Source organism: Phyllobates terribilis, unplaced genomic scaffold (assembly GCF_046119375.1).
Source record: "Phyllobates terribilis strain yellow unplaced genomic scaffold, ASM4611937v1 Scaffold_3__8_contigs__length_932513732, whole genome shotgun sequence".
Classification (NCBI taxonomy): domain Eukaryota; kingdom Metazoa; phylum Chordata; class Amphibia; order Anura; family Dendrobatidae; genus Phyllobates; species Phyllobates terribilis.
This window is the reverse complement of record NW_027362763.1, coordinates 515509882-515537360: the sequence shown is the minus strand read 5'-3', so window position 1 is coordinate 515537360 and position 27479 is coordinate 515509882. Positions and strand designations below refer to the sequence as shown.

The window sequence follows — 27479 nt, the reverse complement described above, 5'->3', positions numbered from 1 at the left end:
TTCAAGCAGTACGATGTCCCCCATTCTATCCCCCGAACAGTACAATGTTCCCCATTCAATCCCACAAACAGTACAATGTCCCTCATTCTTTCCCCCTAACAGTACAATGTCCCTCATTCTATCCCCCAAGCAGTACAATGCCCCCATTCTATCCCCCGAACAGTACAATGTTCCCCATTTTATCCCCCAAACAGTACAATGTCCCTCATTCTATCCCCCGAACAGTACAATGTCCCTCATTCTATCCCCAAAGCAGTACAATGTCCCTCATTCTATCCACCAAACAATACAATGGCCCTCATTCTATCCCCCAAACAGTACAATGTCCCTCATTCTATCCCCCAAGCAATACAATGTCCCCATTCTATCCCCCAAACAGTAAAATGTCCCCCATTCTATCCCCAGAAAAGTACAATGCCTCTCATTCTATCCCCTAATCAGTACAATGTCCCCCATTCTATCCCCATAATAATACAATGTCCCTCATTGTATCCCCCAAGCAGTACAATGTCTCCCATTCTATCCCCAAAATAATACTATGTCCCTCATTCTATTCCCCAAGCAGTACAATGTCCCCCATTCTATCCCCCGAACAGTACAATGTTCCCCATTCTATCACCCAAACAGTACAATGTCCCTCATTCTATCCCCCAAGCAGTATAATGTCCTCCATTCTATCCCTCGAACAGCACAATGTTCCCCCTTCTTTTCCCTGAACAGCACAATGTTCCCTATTCTTTCCCCCAAACAGTACAATGTCCTTCATTCTATCCCCCAAGCAGTACAATTTCCACCATTCTATCCGCGAAACAATACAATGTCCCTCATTCTATCCCCCAAACAGCACAATGTTCCCCATTCTTTCCCCTGAACAGCACATTGTTCCCTATTATTTCCCCCGAACAGTACAATGTCCTTCATTCTATCTCCAAACAGTGCTATGTCCCCCATTCTATCCTCCAAACAATACAATGTCCCTCATTCTATCCCCCAAGCAGTACAATGCCCCCATTCTATCCCCCGAACAGTACAATGTTCCCCATTTTATCCCCCAAACAGTACAATGTCCCTCATTCTATCCCCAAAGCAGTACAATGTCCCTCATTCTATCCACCAAACAATACAATGGCCCTCATTCTATCCCCCAAACAATACAATGTCCCTCATTCTATCCCCCAAGCAATACAATGTCCCCATTCTATCCCCCAAACAGTAAAATGTCCCCCATTCTATCCCCAGAACAGTACAGTGCCTATCATTCTATCCCCTACTCAGTACAATGTCCCCCATTCTATCCCCTTAATAATACTATGTCCCTCATTGTATCCCCCAAGCAGTACAATGTCTCCCATTCTATCCCTCGAACAGCACAATGTTCCCCCTTCTTTTCCCTGAACAGCACAATGTTCCCTATTCTTTCCCCTGAACAGTACAATGTCCTTCATTCTATCCCCCAAGCAGTACAATTTCCACCATTCTATCCGCGAAACAATACAATGTCCCTCATTCTATCCCCCAAACAGCACAATGTTCCCCATTCTTTCCCCCGAACAGCACATTGTTCCCTATTATTTCCCCCGAACAGTACAATGTCCTTCATTCTATCTCCAAACAGTGCAATGTCCCCCATTCTATCCTCCAAACAATACAATGTCCCTCATTCTATCCCCCAAGCAGTACAATGCCCCCATTCTATCCCCCGAACAGTACAATGTTCCCCATTCTATCACCCAAACAGTACAATGTTCCCCATTCTATCACCCAAACAGTACAATGTCCCTCATTCTATCCCCCAAGCAGTATAATGTCCTCCATTCTATCCCTCGAACAGCACAATGTTCCCCCTTCTTTTCCCTGAACAGCACAATGTTCCCTATTCTTTCCCCCGAACAGTACAATGTCCCTCATTCTATCCCCCAAGCAGTACAATTTCCACCATTCTATCCGCGAAACAATACAATGCCCCCATTCTATCCCCCGAACAGTACAATATTCCCCATTTTATCCCCCAAACAGTACAATGTCCCTCATTCTATCCCCAAAGCAGTACAATGTCCCTCATTCTATCCACCAAACAATACAATGGCCCTCATTCTATCCCCCAAACAATACAATGTACCTCATTCTATCCCCCAAGCAATACAATGTCCCCATTCTATCCCCCAAACAGTAAAATGTCCCCCATTCTATCCCCAGAACAGTACAGTGCCTATCATTCTATCCCCTACTCAGTACAATGTCCCCCATTCTATTCCCTTAATAATACAATGTCCCTCATTGTATCCCCCAAGCAGTACAATGTCTCCCATTCTATCCCCAAAATAATACTATGTCCCTCATTCTATTCCCCAAGCAGTACAATGTCCCCTATTCTATCCCCCGAACAGTACAATGTTCCCCATTCTATCACCCAAACAGTACAATGTCCCTCATTCTATCCCCCAAGCAGTTTAATGTCCTCCATTCTATCCCTCGAACAGCACAATGTTCCCCCTTCTTTTCCCTGAACAGCACAATGTTCCCTATTCTTTCCCCCGAACAGTACAATGTCCTTCATTCTATCCCCCAAGCAGTACAATTTCCACCATTCTATCCGCGAAACAATACAATGTCCCTCATTCTATCCCCCAAACAGCACAATGTTCCCCATTCTTTCCCCCGAACAGCACATTGTTCCCTATTATTTCCCCCGAACAGTACAATGTCCTTCATTCTATCTCCAAACAGTGCAATGTCCCCCATTCTATCCTCCAAACAATACAATGTCCCTCATTCTATCCCCCAAGCAGTACAATGCCCCCATTCTATCCCCCGAACAGTACAATGTTCCCCATTTTATCCCCCAAACAGTACAATGTCCCTCATTCTATCCCCAAAGCAGTACAATGTCCCTCATTCTATCCACCAAACAATACAATGGCCCTCATTCTATCCCCCAAACAATACAATGTCCCTCATTCTATCCCCCAAGCAATACAATGTCCCCATTCTATCCCCCAAACAGTAAAATGTCCCCCATTCTATCCCCAGAACAGTACAGTGCCTATCATTCTATCCCCTACTCAGTACAATGTCCCCCATTCTATCCCCTTAATAATACAATGTCCCTCATTGTATCCCCCAAGCAGTACAATGTCTCCCATTCTATCCCCAAAATAATACTATGTCCCTCATTCTATTCCCCAAGCAGTACAATGTCCCCCATTCTATCCCCCGAACAGTACAATGTTCCCCATTCTATCACCCAAACAGTACAATGTCCCTCATTCTATCCCCCAAGCAGTATAATGTCCTCCATTCTATCCCTCGAACAGCACAATGTTCCCCCTTCTTTTCCCTGAACAGCACAATGTTCCCTATTCTTTCCCCCGAACAGTACAATGTCCTTCATTCTATCCCCCAAGCAGTACAATTTCCACCATTCTATCCGCGAAACAATACAATGTCCCTCATTCTATCCCCCAAACAGCACAATGTTCCCCATTCTTTCCCCCGAACAGCACATTGTTCCCTATTATTTCCCCCGAACAGTACAATGTCCTTCATTCTATCTCCAAACAGTGCAATGTCCCCCATTCTATCCTCCAAACAATACAATGTCCCTCATTCTATCCCCCAAGCAGTACAATGCCCCCATTCTATCCCCCGAACAGTACAATGTTCCCCATTTTATCCCCCAAACAGTACAATGTCCCTCATTCTATCCCCAAAGCAGTACAATGTCCCTCATTCTATCCACCAAACAATACAATGGCCCTCATTCTATCCCCCAAACAATACAATGTCCCTCATTCTATCCCCCAAGCAATACAATGTCCCCATTCTATCCCCCAAACAGTAAAATGTCCCCCATTCTATCCCCAGAACAGTACAGTGCCTATCATTCTATCCCCTACTAAGTACAATGTCCCCCATTCTATCCCCTTAATAATACAATGTCCCTCATTGTATCCCCCAAGCAGTACAATGTCTCCCATTCTATCCCCAAAATAATACTATGTCCCTCATTCTATTCCCCAAGCAGTACAATGTCCCCCATTCTATCCCCCGAACAGTACAATGTTCCCCATTCTATCATCCAAACAGTACAATGTCCCTCATTCTATCCCCCAAGCAGTATAATGTCCTCCATTCTATCCCTCGAACAGCACAATGTTCCCCCTTCTTTTCCCTGAACAGCACAATGTTCCCTATTCTTTCCCCCGAACAGTACAATGTCCTTCATTCTATCCCCCAAGCAGTACAATTTCCACCATTCTATCCGCGAAACAATACAATGTCCCTCATTCTATCCCCCAAACAGCACAATGTTCCCCATTCTTTCCTCCGAACAGCACATTGTTCCCTATTATTTCCCCCGAACAGTACAATGTCCTTCATTCTATCTCCAAACAGTGCAATGTCCCCCATTCTATCCTCCAAACAATACAATGTCCCTCATTCTATCCCCCAAGCAGTACAATGCCCCCATTCTATCCCCCGAACAGTACAATGTTCCCCATTTTATCCCCCAAACAGTACAATGTCCCTCATTCTATCCCCCAAGCAGTACAATGCCCCCATTCTATCCCCAGAACAGTACAATGTTCCCCATTCTATCACCCAAACAGTACAATGTTCCCCATTCTATCACCCAAACAGTACAATGTCCCTCATTCTATCCCCCAAGCAGTATAATGTCCTCCATTCTATCCCTCGAACAGCACAATGTTCCCCCTTCTTTTCCCTGAACAGCACAATGTTCCCTATTCTTTCCCCCGAACAGTACAATGTCCTTCATTCTATCCCCCAAGCAGTACAATTTCCACCATTCTATCCACGAAACAATACAATGTCCCTCATTCTATCCCCGAAACAGCACAATGTTCCCCATTCTTTCCCCCGAACAGCACATTGTTCCCTATTATTTCCCCCGAACAGTACAATGTCCTTCATTCTATCTCCAAACAGTGCAATGTCCCCCATTCTATCCTCCAAACAATACAATGTCCCTCATTCTATCTCCCAAACAGTACAATGTCCCTCATTCTATCCCCCAAGCAGTATAATGTCCTCCATTCTATCGCTCGAACAGCACAATGTTCCCCCTTCTTTTCCCTGAACAGTACAATGGCCCCCATTCTATCCCCTGAACAGTACAATGTTCCCTATTCTATCCCCCAAACAGTACAATGTTCCTCATTCTATCCCCCAAGCAGTATAATGTCCCCTATTCTATCCCCCAAACAGCACAACATTACCCATTGTTTCCCCCGAACAGTACAATGTCCTTCATTCTATCTCCAAACAGTGCAATGTCCCTCATTCTATCTCCCAAGCAGTATAATGTCCCCCATTCTATCCCCCGAACAGTACAATCTCCCTCATTCTAACCCCTTAGCAGTATAATTTCACCCATTCTATCCCCCGAATAGTACAATGTCCCTCATTCTATCCCCAAGCAGTACAATGTCCCTCATTCTATCCCCAAGCAGTACAATGTCCCTTATTTTGCCCCCATACAATCATAATGTTCCCTATTCTAGCACCCATATAGCAATGATTCCCCCACTTTCCATTTTAGCCCCCAAATACCAATAATGTCTCTCAATTCTATAATCATTACCACCCTTGACATAACAATTGTGATTTGCTAAGCAAAATGATGTAGGAATTTATTTATAATTACATTAACTTTAGTTATTTATATTTTTCTATTTCTGGAGAACCCTTAAAGTATCTTTTGCTAATTCCTTGCCTCCACATAGCACAACACATCATTAGAGATATTATAAAGTCTATGTCAGCGCTTTTTTGCAGCACAAGGAGGTCCTGTAGTTTAGCTTTCTTTCTCCATCATTCAGATCTGCCCCCTTTTCCAGTGACAGTACACAGTGATCACTTTGTGATTAGCTTTTTGGCTTCTTTAATGTAAAAGTGAGTCCCATACCAGCTGTCCACTACTCTGATAACTATATTTATAAATGTTATATTATTTCAATATACCCAAAAAGTTTGTAGAAAGGTTTGTAATGTTACGTTTACCTGTAAATGGTATCCGGTTGGTTACTATGTGTTGCTCTGATAAGAAGTCTGTTAACATTTGCCATCACTGCCATGAAGTCCTTTCTGCTGATTTGATTGCCTGTTGAATGCATTTTGAAGAATTCTGGGCGCAGTACCACTCTTACTGTATGCTCTTCAAATGGCTGGTAAGCTTCATCTTGTGTGGTACTAATCCATATTCCGTTCCCCTGCAAATATTTTTAAATGTTGTTAATTGGAAATGTTGTGTTTACATTTTTGTTTGTAAAACTATAAATATAAGTTAAAAATGAATATTTTTCTAATTTTCTTAGGATAAACCATCTGAGGGTTTTACTGTTAGAACCACCACTATTAGCACAACAGTTGGGTTTGCTGTAGCAAGGAGAAGCGAACAGGTAAATATCCAGACATTCTGACCAACCCAGATCTTTGTCCATTAGGTTGCTGTAAGGAGGAGGATGAAAGTAGACTTGTCTACATTTGTAATATCTATTGGAGAAATCCATAGACTCCTATATAAAAAAAAGAAAACATTTTTTATATCTAAAAGTTAAAGGGAATCAGTCACCAGGATTTTGCTGTCCTATCTGAGTGCCGCATGATGTTTGGGCAGAGACCCTGATTCCAGAGATAAATATCACTTATTGCAGATCTAGAAGTTATCTGAATTCTGAGTTCTTTACAACCCCACCCACATCACTGATTGCTGGCTCTTTGCCCATGTACACTGTACCCAGAAAGTTGCCAATCAGTGGTGGGGGCGGGGTTATACAAAGCTCATGAATATGCTTGACTACCTGGCAGCTGGTTTACTAGTCCTCTAATGATAATCTCCTGCTGATAAAACAGTGATTTTATCAAAATAACACTGCGCATCCAATTGCCACATCGCTGGAATCAGGGTCTCTGTCTCTACATTATACTGCTCTAGGATTACATAGCAAAAACTTGGTGACAGATTTCATTTAATACAACCTATACCAACCAAAACAGGACACCTATTCAGTGCATTAACTAAACAAACTGAAAATGCAGTTATAACTGAATCATATACTGTATGTGCAGTCAGCACCTGCAGCCTGCAGTCTCCTTTCATCCTCCTTATTACTGGAACCTTATAAAGATTCAGGAGGAGTGAAACATCTGGATACTCACTGGGTTGCATATTCATTCATTAACTGGCTGATACTCATATTTACTCTGAATTGTCTTTCTTACTTTATCCTTTTTTTTTAATTGGGGGATGACCGTTCCCTTGTCTGCTATCATCTCCTTTAATTTGCAGCTGTGTGTAATTCTCTACAATATACCCATACAAATTCTTATTTGTTAGCCACAGCCAAAGAGGTATGGTTCTTGCTATATGAGATACTAACGGGAAGGGCAGTTGTGATCCAGGAATTGAATTGCCCTTTAATTTTGTACACTGCGGCTGTCTAGGGGTGCGACCTGCTATCATGCCATGCATTATCACTTTAGCTGCAATGTCTGTTTCCTCATGTGCGATGCAAGTGCCTCTTTGTCCTTGGTTGGGCTGGTATAAGTTGTTCCTAATTTTTTAGCTGTACAGAAAATTTGACACAAATGTATCCTGCAAAAAAAATGACCACTAAGTGATTTTTTTTTATCATGGGAGTCTATGGAAAACAGATGCCGGTAAAAGACAGTGCAAATTATATTGGAAAAGTCCTAATTGTAAATATTCCAGATCTAACACCCAATCTCCTCATAGATCTAGATTCAAACTCACTATAACATAGGGAACTGTGATTAAGTAGAAGGCCTTGGGATAATTCAAACTTATTTTCTAATATATTTATTTTTAATAATTGATCCATTTAGTCAGACGGCCGTATTACTCGTGTGAGGATCGCATTGTAATCCTCAGACTGGCCATCGGCAATCCTGACCTGAGCATGGTAGCCTGTATTTCAATGCAGCTGTGATGCTCAGGTGAGGAGAGCCAATGGACAGTCCAAGGATTGTGAAAATGTGACCTGAGCAAAATAAGAAAGGGGGGTTGAGGTTGCTCCACAAGTCACTCCGTGAAAGCATCAGCAGAATATTGCAAATGGCATCCTCTGTTTTGCTTTTATTAAAATGATGAAAGAGACTGATATCACAAGCTGATTAATGCTATGGTTAAACATATACACATTGATAAAGCTTAAAACTAGACTTGACAGACTGAGACTGTGCATAGTAATTTGTGCGATATTGTACATCTCACTAGACTTCTTAGACACTTTTATGTTCCTCTCTTGGCTTGCTTATGACGCGCCCCCTGGGCCAGTGTTGTTGAGGATACCCGGAGCCGGATCAGATGGGGGTTGTAGTCTCCGAGTGGCTGTGACCCGGTCCGTGCCCAGGGTGTCAAGCTCAGTGTGTGGCAGTCCTACAGATGTTATTAGAGTTCTTTGTGTCGACTACGCCACCCGTTGATTTGCGGTCAATACGGCCGCCGCTGCAGCAGGGTCCACTGAGGCTGGTGATGTGTGTGCAGCTTAGGTAGTATAACCCCCAACGGGAGGGGTATAGCCTCAGGGGGTCAGCCGTGGAGGATGGTGGTTGTGAAGGTGCAGCAAGGAGACTCAGAGGCATAAAATGCAGTTCCAGGGTTTTACTTACTGGTGTTGCTCGGGTCACTGTGTACAGCAGTGACCACCCAAGCCGTGCTGCGTCCACCAGGTCCTGGACTCGGTCAACTCCCGGGCAATTCTTGAGTATGGTCCTGAGCTCCTTTCTGACTCTCCCTTCTTCTGGCCGTTCCCACCAGGGATCCACTTAAGTCCGGCTCCCTCGGGTCTCTTGGTGGTCAAGCCTCCTCTGGGCTCCCTGACCCTATTCTTGGTCTGCCTTCCGGGTGGATTTAGTGGGTGATCGTGGCAGATCCTGCCCACGACCTCCGGTTCCTGGCTAAGGTGTGCTGTAGCCTCTGCCAGCTTGGGATCCGGTACCCTGTTGCCGACCCTTCACCCTATTAGCTCTCTTATGGGCTCTTGGGGTCCCCTCTGTGCCTCTGGGTCTCTCTCTCTTCTCCTCTGCTCTGCTTCTCAGGCTCTCAGACAGACTGTCTGACTGACTGACTGTGGCTGACTGACTGACGTCTCACAGACTGACCCTGATCTAAGATGGTTCCCACCTTATATACTCCCTCTATGTGTGAGCTCAGGTGACCAGCACCCAATGAGCTCCTAACTTTACCCAGGCTGCTCCCCCTATCTGCCCCTACACTACTGGGATGTTCCACCCCCCTCCCACTCCAGCCAGGAACAGACACTGTCGTACCTGCACATTTCTCTAGTGGGAGTACCATCGGTCTGTTCCCCGGAAATGGGATGTGTGTAGTGCATGCAGCCTACTAGCTCAGTTCCACACTCCATCCTTACCCGGGAGTGGAATACCACACCTCTGGCTTGAGGTGTAATACCCCTGTAGCAGCCGAATCCTCAGGGTGCTACATTCCCCCCTGGTAAATCACAGCACGTCCTCGGGCTGTAAAAGAATAGCCATTCCAAAACATACAATTTTTTCAAAACATCATAAACATATTAAACATTATAAACATTATCAGCAGCAATAAACTCTTCATATAAAACTTTTCATTATAAACATTCTTGTTCCTCCGGCCACGGTGCAAATTGTGACCGGGTAAAGTGCAACAGTCTCTTCTGAAAAAAAAAACAGTTTCCTCTAAAACCAGTAGGGGGCGCCTTAGAAACGCAACTATATACAAGGGAGGTGGCCGCTCTCAGTCCTCGATCAGTGGGATTAAGGAAAGAATGACCGCTCTCAGTCCTCGGTCAGTGGGAAGAAGGGACATACGGGTAACTATGCACAGTTCTTTTTTTTACCGTACTCTAGTAACGGCGTCCTCCTGATGCCTCCTCCCTGTACTCCTCAGACCCGTCCGGGTCCTCTTGCTCCTCCTGACACCTCAGCTCTTCCTCTGTCAAACGGTGTACATGAAGGGCATAGGGTCCTTTGGCACACTTGTGCCGGGTGAAGGTGACCTCGTCCCCTACATACAGGTCACGACCTCTGTGTCCCTCCGGCAGATGGCTTTCTACGTCTCTGCGGGTTACAAAGACGTCGCCGGGGGTCTGATGGTCTCTAATGAAGGGCTGCCCATCCGGGCACGTATGCTGGGCGAACAGGTCCTCACCCAGGTGCGGTACTTTAGGTGCTATGGGCGCTGTGGTGGTAGCGGCGCCCGGGTTGACCAGGCCTTGCGACCAGGCTTGGGGCACGCTAAAGGAAAAGGGCACCGTAAGAACGGCGGCGCCCGTGGTTACTCGGCCCTGCGACCAGGCTGGTGGCTCCGCGGAGGTAGGGGGCGCTGTTGGAATGGCGGCGCCCGGGGGTACTAGGCCTTGCGACCAGGCCGGTGGTATTTCCTGCTTGGCCACGCTTGAGGTCGAGGCGTGTGACGTCACAGGGGTCGCGGCCGCGGTTTCCGGTTGAGGCCTAGTCGGCGGCGGTGACGATGCAGCGATGGGCACGGCAGGGGGAATTTCGGGCTCTGCGACGGGGAGCTGGGGCAGGCACGCGGTTTCCCGGCTCGGGGTAGAGACGTCCCCTTTACCTGCCTCCGTCCGTTCAGCTCCCTTCTCGGCGCCGTCTCCTGCCTTCATTCCTCCTGCGCCATCCTCAGAGGCGGTCTGTCTCCTCGTCTCGGGCGGCGTGCTCCGCTGACGGGTTTCGGTCTGCTGGGCCATCTCTCGGCTCCACTCCGCCAACGTCTCCCGCTGCACCCGGGCCATCCTCCGTGCGAGGCCCTCCAACGCGGTCTGTGCACACTCCCGGTCTCGGGGGAGCTGTGCTAGGATCTCCAGCAGGCCTTCTGGAGTGGCGACCTGCAACAGGCTCCTGACCACTGGGTCGGTGCTGCCTGACTCTCCCTCCATCTCCGGGTAGGCTCTCTCTGGACTCTCTTCCAGACGTCTTGTCTCCGGGTGCGCTCTCTCCAAACTCCAGGCGACACCCATCTTTGTTCTCTTGTTCTGTCTCCGCCCACATCGAGGGTGGTCCCGGGGCAACTTTGTGATTGTCAGTTCCAGGGGCAGTTCCCTCACGCTGATGGACACTTCCAGCATCACAGTCTCTGTTGGTGGGCGCGGTTTCCGCTTTTGGCGCCATTCTTCGACCTGGCCCACGATGGGAGGTGGCCTCTTGCCACCCTCTGGCACGCCCATAATGGCGTCCGCTCTTCCAAGGCGGGAAATCTTTGGAAATGGCGGGAATCGTCTCCCAGTGGCGGGAAACTCCATGGATGGCGGGAAAAAGCTGCAAATGGCGGACAACCAGCGGGAAACGACCTGTGATGGGGCCCGATGGCGGGGACCCTCCGGAACTGGCAGGAGACTTCTTTTTGAGGTAACGGTGTACTTTTCTTCAGGCACGCAGTACCCGGTTGTTGCGGGCACGTAATCCTGCCGACTACGGCAAAGTTGACGCGCCCCCTGGGCCAGTGTTGTTGAGGATACCCGGAGCCGGATCAGATGGGGGTTGTAGTCTCCGAGTGGCTGTGACCCGGTCCGTGCCCAGGGTGTCAAGCTCAGTGTGTGGCAGTCCTACAGATGTTATTAGAGTTCTTTGTGTCGACTACGCCACCCGTTGATTTGCGGTCAATACGGCCGCCGCTGCAGCAGGGTCCACTGAGGCTGGTGATGTGTGTGCAGCTTAGGTAGTATAACCCCCAACGGGAGGGGTATAGCCTCAGGGGGTCAGCCGTGGAGGATGGTGGTTGTGAAGGTGCAGCAAGGAGACTCAGAGGCATAAAATGCAGTTCCAGGGTTTTACTTACTGGTGTTGCTCGGGTCACTGTGTACAGCAGTGACCACCCAAGCCGTGCTGCGTCCACCAGGTCCTGGACTCGGTCAACTCCCGGGCAATTCTTGAGTATGGTCCTGAGCTCCTTTCTGACTCTCCCTTCTTCTGGCCGTTCCCACCAGGGATCCACTTAAGTCCGGCTCCCTCGGGTCTCTTGGTGGTCAAGCCTCCTCTGGGCTCCCTGACCCTATTCTTGGTCTGCCTTCCGGGTGGATTTAGTGGGTGATCGTGGCAGATCCTGCCCACGACCTCCGGTTCCTGGCTAAGGTGTGCTGTAGCCTCTGCCAGCTTGGGATCCGGTACCCTGTTGCCGACCCTTCACCCTATTAGCTCTCTTATGGGCTCTTGGGGTCCCCTCTGCGCCTCTGGGTCTCTCTCTCTTCTCCTCTGCTCTGCTTCTCAGGCTCTCAGACAGACTGTCTGACTGACTGACTGTGGCTGACTGACTGACGTCTCACAGACTGACCCTGATCTAAGATGGTTCCCACCTTATATACTCCCTCTATGTGTGAGCTCAGGTGACCAGCACCCAATGAGCTCCTAACTTTACCCAGGCTGCTCCCCCTATCTGCCCCTACACTACTGGGATGTTCCACCCCCCTCCCACTCCAGCCAGGAACAGACACTGTCGTACCTGCACATTTCTCTAGTGGGAGTACCATCGGTCTGTTCCCCGGAAATGGGATGTGTGTAGTGCATGCAGCCTACTAGCTCAGTTCCACACTCCATCCTTACCCGGGAGTGGAATACCACACCTCTGGCTTGAGGTGTAATACCCCTGTAGCAGCCGAATCCTCAGGGTGCTACACTTACTTTAAATTAATAATAATATTAATCATTTTTACATAAAATATGGCACACAGAATTAATAGTGTGGGGCATTTTGCAACTTTTCTTAGTCACGCTTCCTTTTCTCAACAATTTTTGATCCTGTCTAGTGAGGTTTAAAAAGTGTCTTATGTTTGGTGCAAGGTATGTTCACACGTTTTTGACCCAATTTAAGCCAGAATTCTGTTGCAGTTTGCTTAGACATAATTTCTTATTATTCTCATTCTGTGCAGCAATAAACAACTTATTTTCCATGTCATCTTTTCTTTTCCTGAAGCCCACCACCAGGAGAGCAATGTGCAGAGCGGGTCCTCTGCTCCCGCCTGCACCGCTGACATTTTATTGAAGCCCACAGCCAGGACACCCTCTTGCTAGAGCCCAGGGCCCACAGTATCACTCCTGTTGCCGGCTTCCTGCAGCAACGACCCTGCCTCCTGCGACCATGCTCCACCACCCCTTCCCAGTAACTACATTCAAACTATAAGACATACCCCCATTTTACACGCAAATTTGGGGGGGAAAGTGCATCTTATAATCCGCAAAATACAGTACTTACTTCTGTTTCTATATAATAATATGCTTGGTAGTTTGTTAAATGAATGATTAGATGACTCCATTGTCTGTACATAGTGAATTAAGTGTATTGTGTCCTCTAATTCTCATATAGGGAGATTTAGGGCTCACTTCTGCACAGGGGTCCACTGGGTATCCACCTGTTCCCCTTTGGATCATTCTGAGCCTGAATGCACTACCTATTTAGATAATTGCTTTACTTATCTTGTCCTCACTGTGTGCCATGTTTTTTAGCTCCTCAACCCCACTAGTTTCTTTTTAAGGCATATGAAATGGATAGTTGTAAAGCATGGAATGCTTAAAAAAATTCTGCTTCTGCTTGACTTATGGACTTAATGGACTTATTAAAAATATTTTTCTAATACGACTTTACTAGTGGAATTATGTTTTACTAATACATATATGTTCTTATATATGAAAACTGCAACATGAAAGTCATATTTATTAAGCTAAGTGTGCCAGAAATCTGGAGTAATTTTCCTGAAATAAAATAGTCTTTTGTGACTTGGTTCATATTAAGTGTTTTAGACACTTTTTGCAACAAGGGTACGTGACTTTGATCATCAGGGGCATAGCCCATTGAATGCTTAGAGGGAACTTGCCAGCACGATTTTGTAATATAAAGTAAATAAATGGCTGTAATGGTGCTGTTATACATATTACATTGATACCTTTGGTGAGGAAATCAGCTTTGTGGTTCTTCTTTCATCACAATTTGAACTTTTCTACTAACTACATTTTGGTGTACAAGGGCCTTCTCCCTGTATGTGTTTCCCGGCCCCTGCACCTGCCTCCAGTCTTTGAGTGACCTGCCTTCTCTGATTGAAATCTCAGCAGTGAAATGTCATTCAAAGACTGGAGGCTGAAATCACAGACAGGGAGGAGAAGACCCAGAGTACAGTCCAGCCCCTGTGCACCAAAATCTAATTAATAGAAAAGTTCAAATGGAGATTGCAGAAAACCAAAAAGTGGATTTTTCACAAAAGATATCACTGGAATCAGTATTACAGTGCCATTACAGCTATGTCTTTACTTTTTGTTGGAAAATCGAGCTGACAGGTTCTCTTTAAAATCCTAAAATTCACCAGGATTATCAAATTCTGCTTTATAAATATGGCATATTTTATACAGTCTACACTAAGCTTGCCACCTTACACCATAGTGGCTTTTTTTGTCATATGGTTAGGCCTTTCACCTTTCTTCTAAGCCATGCTCCTTTTCAGATATACCATTCCCATTAATGATCAAGGACTAGAAAGTGTTTAAAACACATAATTAATATGATGCAAATCATGAAAGACACTTTTGGGCATAAATTACTCCAGTATTTTTACACATGTAGCTGGAAACATTTTCCCAAGTGTTTATATGTCAGAACTTTTTCATAGTAATAGCTTCTACATTTTTGGTCTTATTGTTAAATAACAATGCTAAATTGTTATGTGACGTCCAATATAAAATCATTTATATTAGTTGAAAAACCTCACCTCAATAATGAGACTTGGATAATCTGTGAACTCCTCAGCATCTTCATTAACCGACGTGTCATAGGAGATTGTGTATGTTAAATATCCTCCCACCGCAGAAACCTACATGAGATCAAAATGCATTGATTAGATTGATTTTTTCACAAGCTTTTAGCCTTTTACTCTGTTGTTATATTTGACTGATGTTAATTGATTCCTTTTTGAATATTGATCAAAGACATGTTAAACTTAGAAAGCTAACAGAAAATCAATAGAACTGGACATTGTTATTACCCATGACATGAAAACTCTGCTAGCATTTCCTTGTGAATACTTTTATGACAATACTTGGCTCTAACTTTTAGAAATCATAACTTTTTCAATGTGTCTGTGAAATGAGACAGTAACCGCGGTAAATCTAAAACATTTCTCCCTTTACATCTTATTAATTCAGGGATTTTGGCCCCGATTCATTAAAGGTTTTTTGCCAAATTTTGTGCAGCTCAAAAATGTTGCGACTTTTGGCATTTTCATGCCAGTTTCATCCAACTCTGCCAAAATTGGGGGAGCAAGGGAGGAATGGATGTGCTATGCAACAGATTTTCTAATTCATGAGTAAGATTTGTGGTGAGTCGCACTGACGCTCCTAATTCATTAATATTTGTAGTTCCTAATGAATCAGAAGCTTCTGACTCCAACACGCCCCTTCATCAAGACCAGCATTGTTCACACCAGTCTTGATGAGTTGGGGCCTTTGTGTTTAAGCAAAGAGCACTCTACCAATCATGTTTTGGTTCATTTTTCATTTCTTTTTGGCATCATGTGCATGATTGTTATTATTCATGTGACATCTGTTTTTCAAATGCACAAAAAGAAAATCATAAGCTGGCTCAAGGAAAACCAAATCGTACGAAGCCGGTCAGAAAGAGGTTTCCCATGCATCTGCTGGCAACTGGTCCAGGATAAACAGCATATGAATTATCAATCAGGGGCAGACACATGCAGAAGAGGACCTCTGTACAAGAACAGTATATGGGCCCTTTGCAATAGTTCATCATATTGTACCCATTTATGTGTCTATGACAGAAGCTGCTTGCTGCTTTGTTGGTGGAATTGGACTCCTTACTTCTTGGGCCTTGTGCGGGTGCACAGATTACACCATTGGTGTGTCCGCCCCTTGCATACATATGTTGTCCACTGTTTTTTGAATCCATTAATCTGAATGGGTAAGATTGGTTTCCAAATTGGACTAGAATATAATACGAAGAGTCAAAATAAATAATCCAGCGTCCTGGACCTTTATCCTTGGACCTTTATTCTGAATGTCTAGTAAAACCCTTTAGAGAAGACTTGGAGTGTTAACACGGACACTTTTCAAGCAACCAATGTGTCCTTAGTCATAGCAGAACCTGTTCAAGTTCTGCGTGAAACCTTACTCCAACTAAAATGAGCTTGGGACATATCTCACATTTCCGCATGCAGATCAGCCTATTTAAAAAATTGCATATGCTAATAGCCCTACAGACTATCATCGGTCCCCATGATGATTGGCAGCAAAGAACAGCGGCACAGAGGACAAACACTAACATCTGAATAGCGCCTAAGGTCAAATTCTAGTATCACAAGAGTATCGAAGATAGGATATAAAGCATAATCCTGGGAGATATGACTCTGGGTATAACAGTGTGACTGAATCTTTTAAATTCTAAACATTACTCTAAATAATTTAACAGACTTATACAACATCAAACTGTGTTAGATAATCCTCCATGGGTAGATAGGATTATTTAGTGCACTGCATGTAAAACAAGTGATTAAATAGGTAAAAGCCGCAGCATGCTGCATTTTAAGATTGAGTAATAAATATTTTGATCTGTGAGTTGAGAGCTCAGACTTCATATTTAATAAAGGACACATGAAAAATGCAAAGTACTAGATAGATTTGCCTGTTATGAATCACACAGTTATGCATATGTTATGTTGTAAGTTTGGCTTACAAATACTGATGTAAAACACTGACCTAATACTGAATGTGTGCACATGGTTTTAGAATCGAAATACTGACTTTAAAATACAGCAGCAATGCTACCATCTGTAGCTTAACTAACTAACACTAACAAATGGTACTTGTGCAGCTATTACTGTCTTAACCCCTTCTTGCAAATGGACCTAACAGTACATCAGCTTATACATAGTAAGATACAAAAGTATAGGCTCAGAAAAACATACTTACAGAAATAGAAAAACTCAGTTGCAATAAAATTTAAACCTTTATTAAATATCTATTAAAATCATTACCCAAAAAAGCAATATCAAAAATTGACTTAAAAATAGACATTTGTTCAAAACAAAGTCCACTGTTTAAATCACTCCTAAAAGTGACCAACAGTAATTCAATTCAAGGAGGGGATGCTGTGGAATAAGGCAACAAAGAAAGGCAAAGCAGGAAAGGAACAGTAGTCAAATACAAAATGCCAAATACTTTGGTTGCTTTGGCAAGCGGAGACATAACTATGGCTCGAGTGTGTGCTATAGGCCATTGCCTGATTATCAGTATTTGGTCAGTATTCGTTCAGTATTTTTTCTCAGGAGTGGGAGCCAAAACCAGGAGTGGGTGATAAATGCAGAATTGGTGACTTGTTTCTATTATACCTTTTCTCTGATTGTTCCACTCCTGGTTTTGGCTCCCACTCCTGAGCCAAAATACTGACCGAATACTGATAGTGGGGGCATGCCTTACACTGTACCTTAGCCTATTAGATACAGCTAGAGGTTGCATAAGTAGTGCAGAGTATTAACAATGCGATTCAAAGATCATTTTGTCAATCCTCCTTGAAAGACTAGTAAGTATTGTGAAAAAATGTTTTATAGTGTAAAAAAAATAGCAAAAAAAAATCAAATCCCAGTTTTAATTAATAAAAAAATGGTTTATTTGTAAAGACGAGCCCTTGCAAAAATGACACATATTTGCTGTTGCCATTTTTGCAATGACGCATTCTATAAAACAATATTACTATTTATTTTGCAAAGTAATTGTTAGAAAAAAGTGTGAAAACGTTTTCCAGAATTGATGCTTTTGTTCAGATTCTCAACTAATGAATTAAATAAAAAATGTTCAAAAAGTTGTAACATTGGTACGTTGGTAAAAACACAGCTTGTTACACAAAAAGGCTCTCATGTAGCTCTTTATACATAAAAATGAAAAAGTTAGGGCTCTCAGAACGTGACAAGAAAACAAAACAAAGATTTTATTTTAATAATGATCTTCTTGTGGAAAAGAGGTAAAACATAAAAAAGGTATAAATTAGATATCATTGTAACTGTATCGTCTCAGAGAATAAAGATACCATTTTATTTTTACCACATGGTGAACACTGTTAACAAATACATTAAAAACAATTCCAGATTTATTGTGTTTTGTTCATATCTGATACCAAAAAAGAATTAAAATGATAAAAAAAGATTATTTTTTAAAATGTCATCTTTTTTTGTAAAAAGTAGCAAAACATAATGAAAACCTATAGAAATTTGGTAATGTCGTGATCTCACTGACCAACAGAAGAAAGAAAACATGTTAATTATAGCTAACAATGAAATGGCATTTAAAAATAAGTATATAAAATATAGATTTGCTATTTTGTTGTCCTTGCTGCCATCCAAAGGGTGCGGTCACATGTTCATTTTCTCCACATCCGAGAAAAATGGTCCAATTATTCTGATCAGAGTTTGAGCAGAGTGACATCAGTTTTTTTCAGATGCGGAGAGGGAAAAAAAAGTTTCTCCACCTTCTCCAATCTGTCAGTCCGTGAAACTCATGCCATCTGAGTGCGGTCCGATTTTTTTCACGGAGCAGTAGACTTCTATTGCTAATTTTGATCTGACACTCAGATCAAAATCAGACATGTCTCTGATTTTTTTCGCTGACCATTCAGTCCATGAAAAAAATCGGACATGTGCACAGTCCCATAGAATATCACAGGTACAAGTGCAAGAAAATCAGTCATGTGCACGAGCCCAAAGATTGTAATAAAAAAATGATTAAAACGTTGCATGTACAGAATATGGTACAGTTTGTCAAAGCCCTCATATAGCTCCTCTAATCATGGAAAATTGTAAAGCTTAGAATATGACAACACAAAAACAAATACATTTTTTGACAGTGCAATGCAAATTTTGTACAAAATAATACTTACAAAAATAATATAACTTTAGTAAAACTATGATATTTTGGCGTCAACATAATTGTACTGACCTACAGAAAAAAATTAACCCAGTGAAAAGTGTAACATTTTTATGTCAACCACACACCTCTGGTTATTTCAAATGCTAAAGTATAGGTGACATAGTTCAGACCATTCAGCAGGTAAACCATCTAACCCCAAAAACAGAAGAGTAAAATAGCGCTCACTGAGCACCTCACCGACCTATGGAAGGGCAGTTTTTCCTGTTTTTAATTCTTTTTCTGGTCAGTATAGGTGGCGAGTTTCCAACTCCTCTGAAATTGAGACTTCAAAATTGTTTGTATGATAAAATTGCTGTTGCATGAGAAAGCCATATCAAGCTGGACTCGCATTTTTGATTGAGCAAAAAGTACAGTGCTGGGCTTTTTGCAGTAAAGTAAATGTAGGACGTGAGACATCATCCATCAGCTTGTAAACGATAACTACAACTGATGTTTAGCAAGTGCAAGATGAAAATAAATCCATGAATAAACTTGCTCTTTGAATTTGGCTGCATCACAACTTTTTATATCGCATTTTCATTTGCTGACACAATTGTTATTCATATGAAGCGAGCTAAAATGATTACGTTAGCATCCAACTGCACAAATCGAAAGTGGTATGTGACTTCTTGTTTACTTGCTTGACAAACAGAAGATAGTGTCCCATATTTTTATTAAATACCTGGCAAACATCATTCTACGCAATTCGTATCTATTCTAATGAACAAAAAAACTGATGAGAAACTAACTGAACATTGCAAGAAAAAGTTGTTAAAACCATCTAGCAAATCTGACCTTAAATTTACAGGCTAGAAGCTCTAATAACTTGTTTATTTTATAAACCTTTAATTATATTCTCATTCCTAATATGAGTCCAACAACTCTACACAAATTAGACAGACCTTGGCCCAACAGACTGCTACCAGCCAGCTATCTTATGTGTGTGGAGACCTCACGACTTTAACCCAAAAGATAAGAGGAAAGAAATGTGACATTTCAACACCTGATTCTTTGGTTATCAGGAAAGATACTTTACTACCCCAACTGAAACACTTCCATGCTCCCAAAGCTAAGTATTCATGCAGATGGTATGGTCATAAGGAATAGATGTCAAGTGAATGAGAGTTTGGCCAACAACTATTGAAGGCGTGTTTGTACTTTAATAATAGATGAAATGAGAACATTTTTATTTTAACATTGTGTAGGTCAAACTTAATCACTTTGATGTTTTCAGCACACAACTACTGTTATCTTATAGATCTGTTTTGTGTATTGAAGCTATAAGGCTTCCGAAGAAATGCATAGGGAGTCTACTGTACTCTTGCATGGCTCTGATGTCATATGGAGGTACACAGAAAAAAACTTGGCATAATCCATCAGTTACCGTGCATACAGAAATATTCTAGGAGGCTTTAGGTCTACTTTGTGCACATACCACCCAGCAGATCATTGTATAACATCATATGGTGTCCCAAAGGACATACAGTATGGAAACATATGTGACTCGGTGTGTTTAAAGCCAAATTCTTTTTCATTATTACAATAACTAAATTCCAGCTGATGACTAACATTAAATAAAACACAAATAAAATAAAAATAATTTAATGCAAATGTAATATAAAATGTTCTAACTACTGACCCAAAACAAATATCTTTTTACTTTAGCTTTGTGTAGGTCATGTTATGAGGGCGGTTGCAGACAACTTTATTATAATGGAATGCAACCGACCCCGGGGTCCACGATGCAGCCTGGAGGACTGCTGCCGAACACTTTCCGGGTGGAAAGTAAAGCAGCCAACTTAAATGGTAAACCGTTCCGTGTTTCTGCACACAGGAACGGTTATAGCGGTTCGCTCTATCTCTGTTAGCAGCATGAGAGATAGGCGAAGAAAAACTATCTGTAGTCCTGTTACATCACAGGGACTACAGTGGCGGCGCTAGGATGCGTGTGTGACTACTCCAACGGGTACACGTGCATCCAGCTGCCGTGCTACCGGACTGAAGGGTACAACTCCACGTGGCTGACAGGCGATAGCCGTGGACAGTACGTCTGCAGGCTGCTCGGGGTGATAGGTGACCCCTTTGGCTGAGCCAGGCTGCAAGACGAATCTACCTGCCTAAGCAAATCTAAGCCTGCCTAAGCGACCTGTGCTAATCAGCCGAGCAAACTCTGGCATCGGCAGGTCACGGAGTGAACAGCTAGGGAGCACGTGGAACACAGTTGTCCACACGACAGCATCACTTGCTCAAATGATCGGAGCGCGCTGCCATGTTTGTGGGCGGGCCTTTTAAAGACTAAGCTCTGCCCACTGACGCACCATTGGTGACGCCACCCATGGACCAATCAGGCGGTGCCAGGTCACCGGGTTAGGTGGGTGCCAAACCACCAATCATGATCCGCCAGGTCACGGGCATGCTCAGTGCGGCAAATCCTGGACTTAGATTCCAAGCACCCTGTCTCCCTTTGTGACCTATGCTTAACATTGCTAGGAACCAATACACAGGAGACAATCTGTATGTCTTGTGGACCAGCTAGGCGTTGGGGCTGATGATGATGCTGAGCAGCATCATCCCTGGCTGGACTGAAATGGGAGACCACAAAAGGTCCTGGACCCATTTCAAATCCAGCCACAGACCGACGCCTAACAGGTCAAAGATAATCTCTTTGATGTTTTCAGCACACAATTACTGTTATCTTACAGTTCTTTTTTGTGTAGTGAAGCTGTAGGGCTCCCTTAAAAGTGCATAGGGCATCTACTTAACTTTTATTTGCCTCTGATTTCATATTGAGGTACACAGAAAAAAAGGCATTGTTCATCAAATACTGTACATACATGAATATTCTAGGAGGCTTTAGATCTACTCTGTGCATATGCCACCCAACAGATTATTGTATAACATCATATGGAGTCCCTAAAAAGATACAGTATGGAGCTGTATGTGAACCAATGTGATTAAAGCCAAATTCTTTGCCATTATTATACTAGCTAAATTCCAGCTGATGATTAATAAATATTAAATAAAATACAAATAAACTAAACATATTTTAATGCAAATGTAATATAAAATGTTCTAACTACTGACTCAAAACAAATAGAACAAATATCTTTTTTTCTCCAAATAGCATACAGCATATGGAAAGTGCAATTGATTTTCATACAAATATTAACTGCGCTGTTTTTTATCCTAAATAATGAATTATGTGGTTGCTTGACACTAATTATAATTAGTCTTAGTTTTTCTGCTTTGAAACTAGCCTTTGTGTTGTATTCAAAAATAATCTGAAAGTTTGAAAAATGTAGAACTTTGTGAGCATTGCTAAGCATATCTTATATTGACCATACATTAGTTTCGTTAAATAAAATCCTATTCAATAGGTTTAACACTAGAAATACTGGAGAGTTCATTTTGACCCATTAGTTATTTTTTTTTTTTTATAATTTCTAAAATTTTAGCAAATGACTTCTGAGTTTTTGTGACTTTTATTTATTCATGGTAGTGTATATTTTAGGACACAAAAATGAATTGTAATTTTTTCCAGATTTTACAATTCATACCTATAAGTACCCAAGGGGTCAATTTGACCCCGTACATAATTTTATTACTTCTGCGATCTTACGGGTCACTTTTTGCAGCATATATTTGAAGCATGAGTAAGCAGAGGGGTCTGACAAACGACAACATTTTGAAATATCTTCACAAATTATCTGAAAATGAGTTAGAAGAAGAAAATAGGGAACAAAAAGACTCAGTCTGATGAAAAATATTTTCCACATGACATTTCCATAGAGTCAGAGTCAAGCAGTAACAGTGATATAATTGACGATACCAAAGATTATGGAGAGGATAATGGACATCCTACTACGTCAACAAGATTTGCAATCAGATGTTCTTTAATTTATTGGCAAAAAAACAGTTATTTTCACTGCAGAGTCAGTACTTTTGAATGGGGGTCAAAATGACCCCTAGTGGTAGTTATAGGTATTATGAAAAATGTGGTAGTTCTAGTGCTAATATTCACTGAATTAAGGGGCTAGGGAGCAAGCGTTAACAGACTATAAAAGAAGATCATAGGATCACCTTTTATTGCCCAAGGTGTGGTTATTTGGCCTCATTAAACAGGAAACAGTAACAGAAGAAATGGATTCATATTTTTTTGGACACATCATAATATCATGTCAAAAAATAAAACATCAAATAAAGGAAAAAGAAAAATGGAATTTATTCAGAAGAGAAAAATTTCCTAACTATTCTGAAATATCAATGTTGAGCTGAAAAGGTCAGAACAACAATAAATTTGTGAAGTAGGATTTGTGACTTAGCAAAAATAGATTTTCCTTCAGCAATGTTGTTTTTGGAATCACATATATTAGATATTTTTCCTGCAGTCATTGAAATTCAAAAGTCTATACATTTCTCTACACATATTAGCATTGCTTTGAACAGGATAACATTTTTCTGCTAAATGTAATCTATGGCATAATATATTATACTTCTATAAGAGGTTGGTGTATTATTTCTTATCCATACTCATATCCTTATTCATGCCCAGCTATGGCAGAAAATTCATTTTTAGCATTTAAAGGGAATCTTCTTAAAGGCTGAGATTTACCTCAGCAAAATAAGGTCTTGCAGCTTGGGCACATTATAGTATAAAACTGCAGTTGTTAATATTGTTAAGCAATGTTCATTATTACTATTCTTTATATAAAACCAAATGTCAAATTACAACTGTCTAAGCATATATGCAAGAAATGGTGGAGGAATGTGGTGAAAGGTGAACAAGTGGTTGAGAACTGATTCAATAAGATACTGTATACATGGTATGTACAAAACCTTCTGTGATGATAAGCCATTTAGTTATAATAAATCATTGGGTACATTAATAAAACAAATATGACATGTAAGTATATTTTTTATAAATCTATGTTTGCAAAGGAACTGGTTTGCAACATTTGGAGGACATATTGAAAATAGTGACCACACATAAAAAAATATTGTTGGTCAAAAGCAGTGGTGGTAAATTAATTTTCCTGAGGAAGACTATCACTGTTGTGAAGGGTCCAACTGATAAGCTTAAATGTATTCTGCTCAATAATAATATTAACATATGATTATTTTATAATTAGTTTAATTTTATCATTCAATATTGAGCAGAATAAGCACGATGACTACCTGTTTCTGCTAATACTGGTTAAGATAAAGCTTATTGTACCATGTATTTTTATCAGTAGCAGCTAATAAAAAACAGATAATTTACTGCTTTTTATAAATTTTGTAATTTATACTGATCTTGTTATTCAGCTCTTGTACCTTGATCAACAGCTTCCCAGACACAGTATGATGCCCCCACAGGCCCCTATTACGATGAACCTTACAGCCCACCCCCCCACACACAATATGATGGAAATCACACAACACACACAACAGTATGATCCCCCACAACTCCCCACATAGTATGATTTCCCAAGAGTTAACCACAAAGTGACTGACATTTAAAAAAAATACCATTCATCTTACTCGCATTTCCCTAGAAACCCAGATCCCTGTTATGGTCTTTGTGGTCTATGGACTGAGGCTTCACACAGCAAGCGTGATCTAGTGATATTAACATGCTTGCTCAGACTCACAGGGTAATTGGTGGAACAGGGAGGCAACAGCTTCTTAATCCACCTTTGTATTCAATTTTACAGGCATTCTGAGGTTTCATAATCTGCTGAAAATGTGATATCGGGCAAGAGATCACAGTGCTTTTCGGCACCGGGGTCCAACAACTCAAGGGTGTTACACCATTGTATACAACTTTTAGCTGTCCCGGTCTGTGGAACTACAGAGAAACAACCAAAATGCTAGATGTGGCCCACGGGCTGCAGTTTAACCAGGTCTGGTCAGAAGGGTTTACTAATTCCTCTTTTGGCATCAGTGATATCATGACAGTTTTTTGTGTCTGGAAAACAGTGATCAAGATATTATTAGAATGAAAGTAAAAAAAGATTTTAAGGTGGATCAGAAACAGGATAAAACATAGGATCCCAATGTAACGTGACCTCTTTCTAATCCTCTTGTAAGGCAACATCTCGAATATGTGAATTAGTTTTGTGCTTCACATTCTCAAAGTACCTTAGAAAGCTAGAGTGAGTTCAAGGACAGGTAACCTGATTATTAAAAGATATAGAAGGACTCTCATAATGATAGGCTAGAAAATTTTGTTTGCTTAGCTTAGAAAAAACACACCTCAGTTATGACCTCATTTACATGTTACCTTATGAAGGACCAGGGGACATTCATTACATCTAGAGAAAAGAGAATTTAGACATTTATATAGGAAAAGTTCTTTACAATTCGAGTAAAAAGACAGTGAAATGCCATGCTGCAAGAGGTAGTAATGGCAAGTCACTATGTCAGCATTTACAAAAAGCTTAATTGTTTTGCTGCTAAAAAATATATATTTAACATTATAACTAAAGTAGTAGTGACTATTCTTAGGTTTTGCAGCTCAACTCCCATCAAAGCAAAAGGGAGCTGAGCTTTAGCTGCCAGGATGGCCTCTACATAGTTTACAGCTGTGGAGTATTGGCTCCATCACTGAATACTTCCACCTCCCAAGGGACCTGCTATCTGCTGATCAGTGGAAGTGGTAGACGTCAGACCCCCACTGATGTGAGATTTATGACCTATCCTATTATTTTAGGTAATCAATGTCACACTCTTAGAAAACCCCTTTAATGTAGCCATAAATATTATATAATTGATTGAGGAATGTAGAACTTGATGAACCTCAGTCTTTTTCAACCTTGGAAGCAATATGAAACAATGCCCATCAACTAGTCCCAGAATACAAAAAGCCCTAGTAACACTGCTCATCTTTCTCACACTCTTTAACTACTCTCAGGCTCTGATTGTAACATGTGAGTTATCAGTCATCTTCCACTCTCCTGTAATATCACATATATATGCATTCATATAGAATGCACATGTTTTCATTATCAGTGATTTCGGATGCCAATTATACAAAAAATATTATTTACATACAATTGATGGTGAATTTTAGTTAATTTGTATTATGTTCCTAACAGAGATAAGCAAATATATTCAAGTAGAATTGAATTTTACTCAAATACTACAAAAATCTGCATGTGCCATTTTGTCAGTAGCTTCCGAACAGATTCAGCAAAATGGAACCACTAGACGCCATTTTTATAAACTGTAAAGGGCCATCAAAAGGTTAAAAAAACTGCTTATACTCAACTTACCACTCCTCTCTCTGAGTCCCTCCAATCTGCACCATCACCTGTCCGGTCATTGTCACATCTTCTTATCATCATCGTGAATGTTGAAATCTCCAGGCTTCTTCAGGATAGGCCCAGACTTCTGGCTCTGATGAGGCCAGTGATCTCATGACCTTATGGGCGCTTGCGCAGAACCCTCCCAGATTCAATGCTTCAGGTGGTGATAAGAAGAAATGGCAAGGACCAGACGGGTAATGTAGAGAAGCAGAGGAGCAGGAGTAGGGAACAATAAGGTGAGTATAAGTATTTTTTTGTATTTTACATTGTCAGGGAGATATTGATGTCAAGAAAATGTTCTTCCATATTTCGCTGACATGGATATTGACCATTTCTCCCTTTTATCAGTGCAAAGCTGTCTCCATAAAAATCTCAGCAGAAAGCCCCAATTAACACAGCCATGTGTAAGAGCTTACACAAACAAATGGCAGCCCAGAGGTGCCACCAAGCTACTTACAATGCTAGCATCTTGCCTCTGAAAGATGCAGGGGGTAATTAGTGGCAGGATTGCAATAATTTGTCGGTAACTTGGAAGGTTTGCTTTCCCAAGCATAAAAAGAGATCTCCAGCCACGTTGACTTTCCATATGAAATATGGAATAACTGATGTTCTGTAATTCTGACAATAACGGGACCCATATTTTTGGTAGCAGGGACAGCTAAGAAACAAGATGCTCAGTTTTTCATAGTCGTACGCCCCTCTGGAGAGCTGTAATGCAAAAACCCCAGAATAGCAGACTGCAACTATGCGATGTGTGGTCTCTAAATGAAAGTAAAATCATAACGGGAAAAATGGCATCGCTTGCAAGCTTCTGCGATCAATGAGCAATGAGTTATCGCAGAAGTTAGCGTTTTTAATAAAAATGTATAGGCTGGAGACCAGCCCACATGATGTCACCACAAGGAGCATGTGGGTAAATCTCCCCTAAGGTATAAGAGAACCCATGGACATTAGAGGAGCACTCATTGTATAAGGATTTTAAGCAACGGGTCGTATTTAATAACACTCAAATCAAACTGGGGAGCCCCTCCTCCACCTATATTAAATAAGCTCCGTGATCGTATAGTGTAAGTTATCTTCTTTTATCCTGTTTATTTTATGTAACTGCTTATGTATTTTAATGTCTCCTTTGTAACATCCGTGTATATATTTTTCCTAAACACTGCCTCCCTTTTGGATTAAATATAAAATGTAATGGTTCTTTTTCTTTTGTCCTGTAATCGTTCCCTCCCCTGAAGCCATATA

At 41.8% G+C, this 27479-nt stretch overlaps 1 protein-coding gene across 6 annotated transcripts in view; it reads right to left on the bottom strand.

Annotated features, from left to right (window-relative positions):
* Positions 1 to 27479, bottom strand: part of LAMA2 (laminin subunit alpha 2) — a 1447346-nt gene that overhangs the window by 851294 nt on the left and 568573 nt on the right. For all 6 annotated transcript variants that reach the window (XM_073676060.1, XM_073676058.1, XM_073676059.1 and 3 more), the window contains exons 13-14: positions 14748 to 14849; positions 6025 to 6233 (exon numbers count right to left, since the gene is read on the bottom strand). In XM_073676060.1, coding sequence (XP_073532161.1) covers positions 6025 to 6233; positions 14748 to 14849 — 311 coding nt within the window. The remainder of the gene's footprint in view (positions 1 to 6024; positions 6234 to 14747; positions 14850 to 27479) is intronic.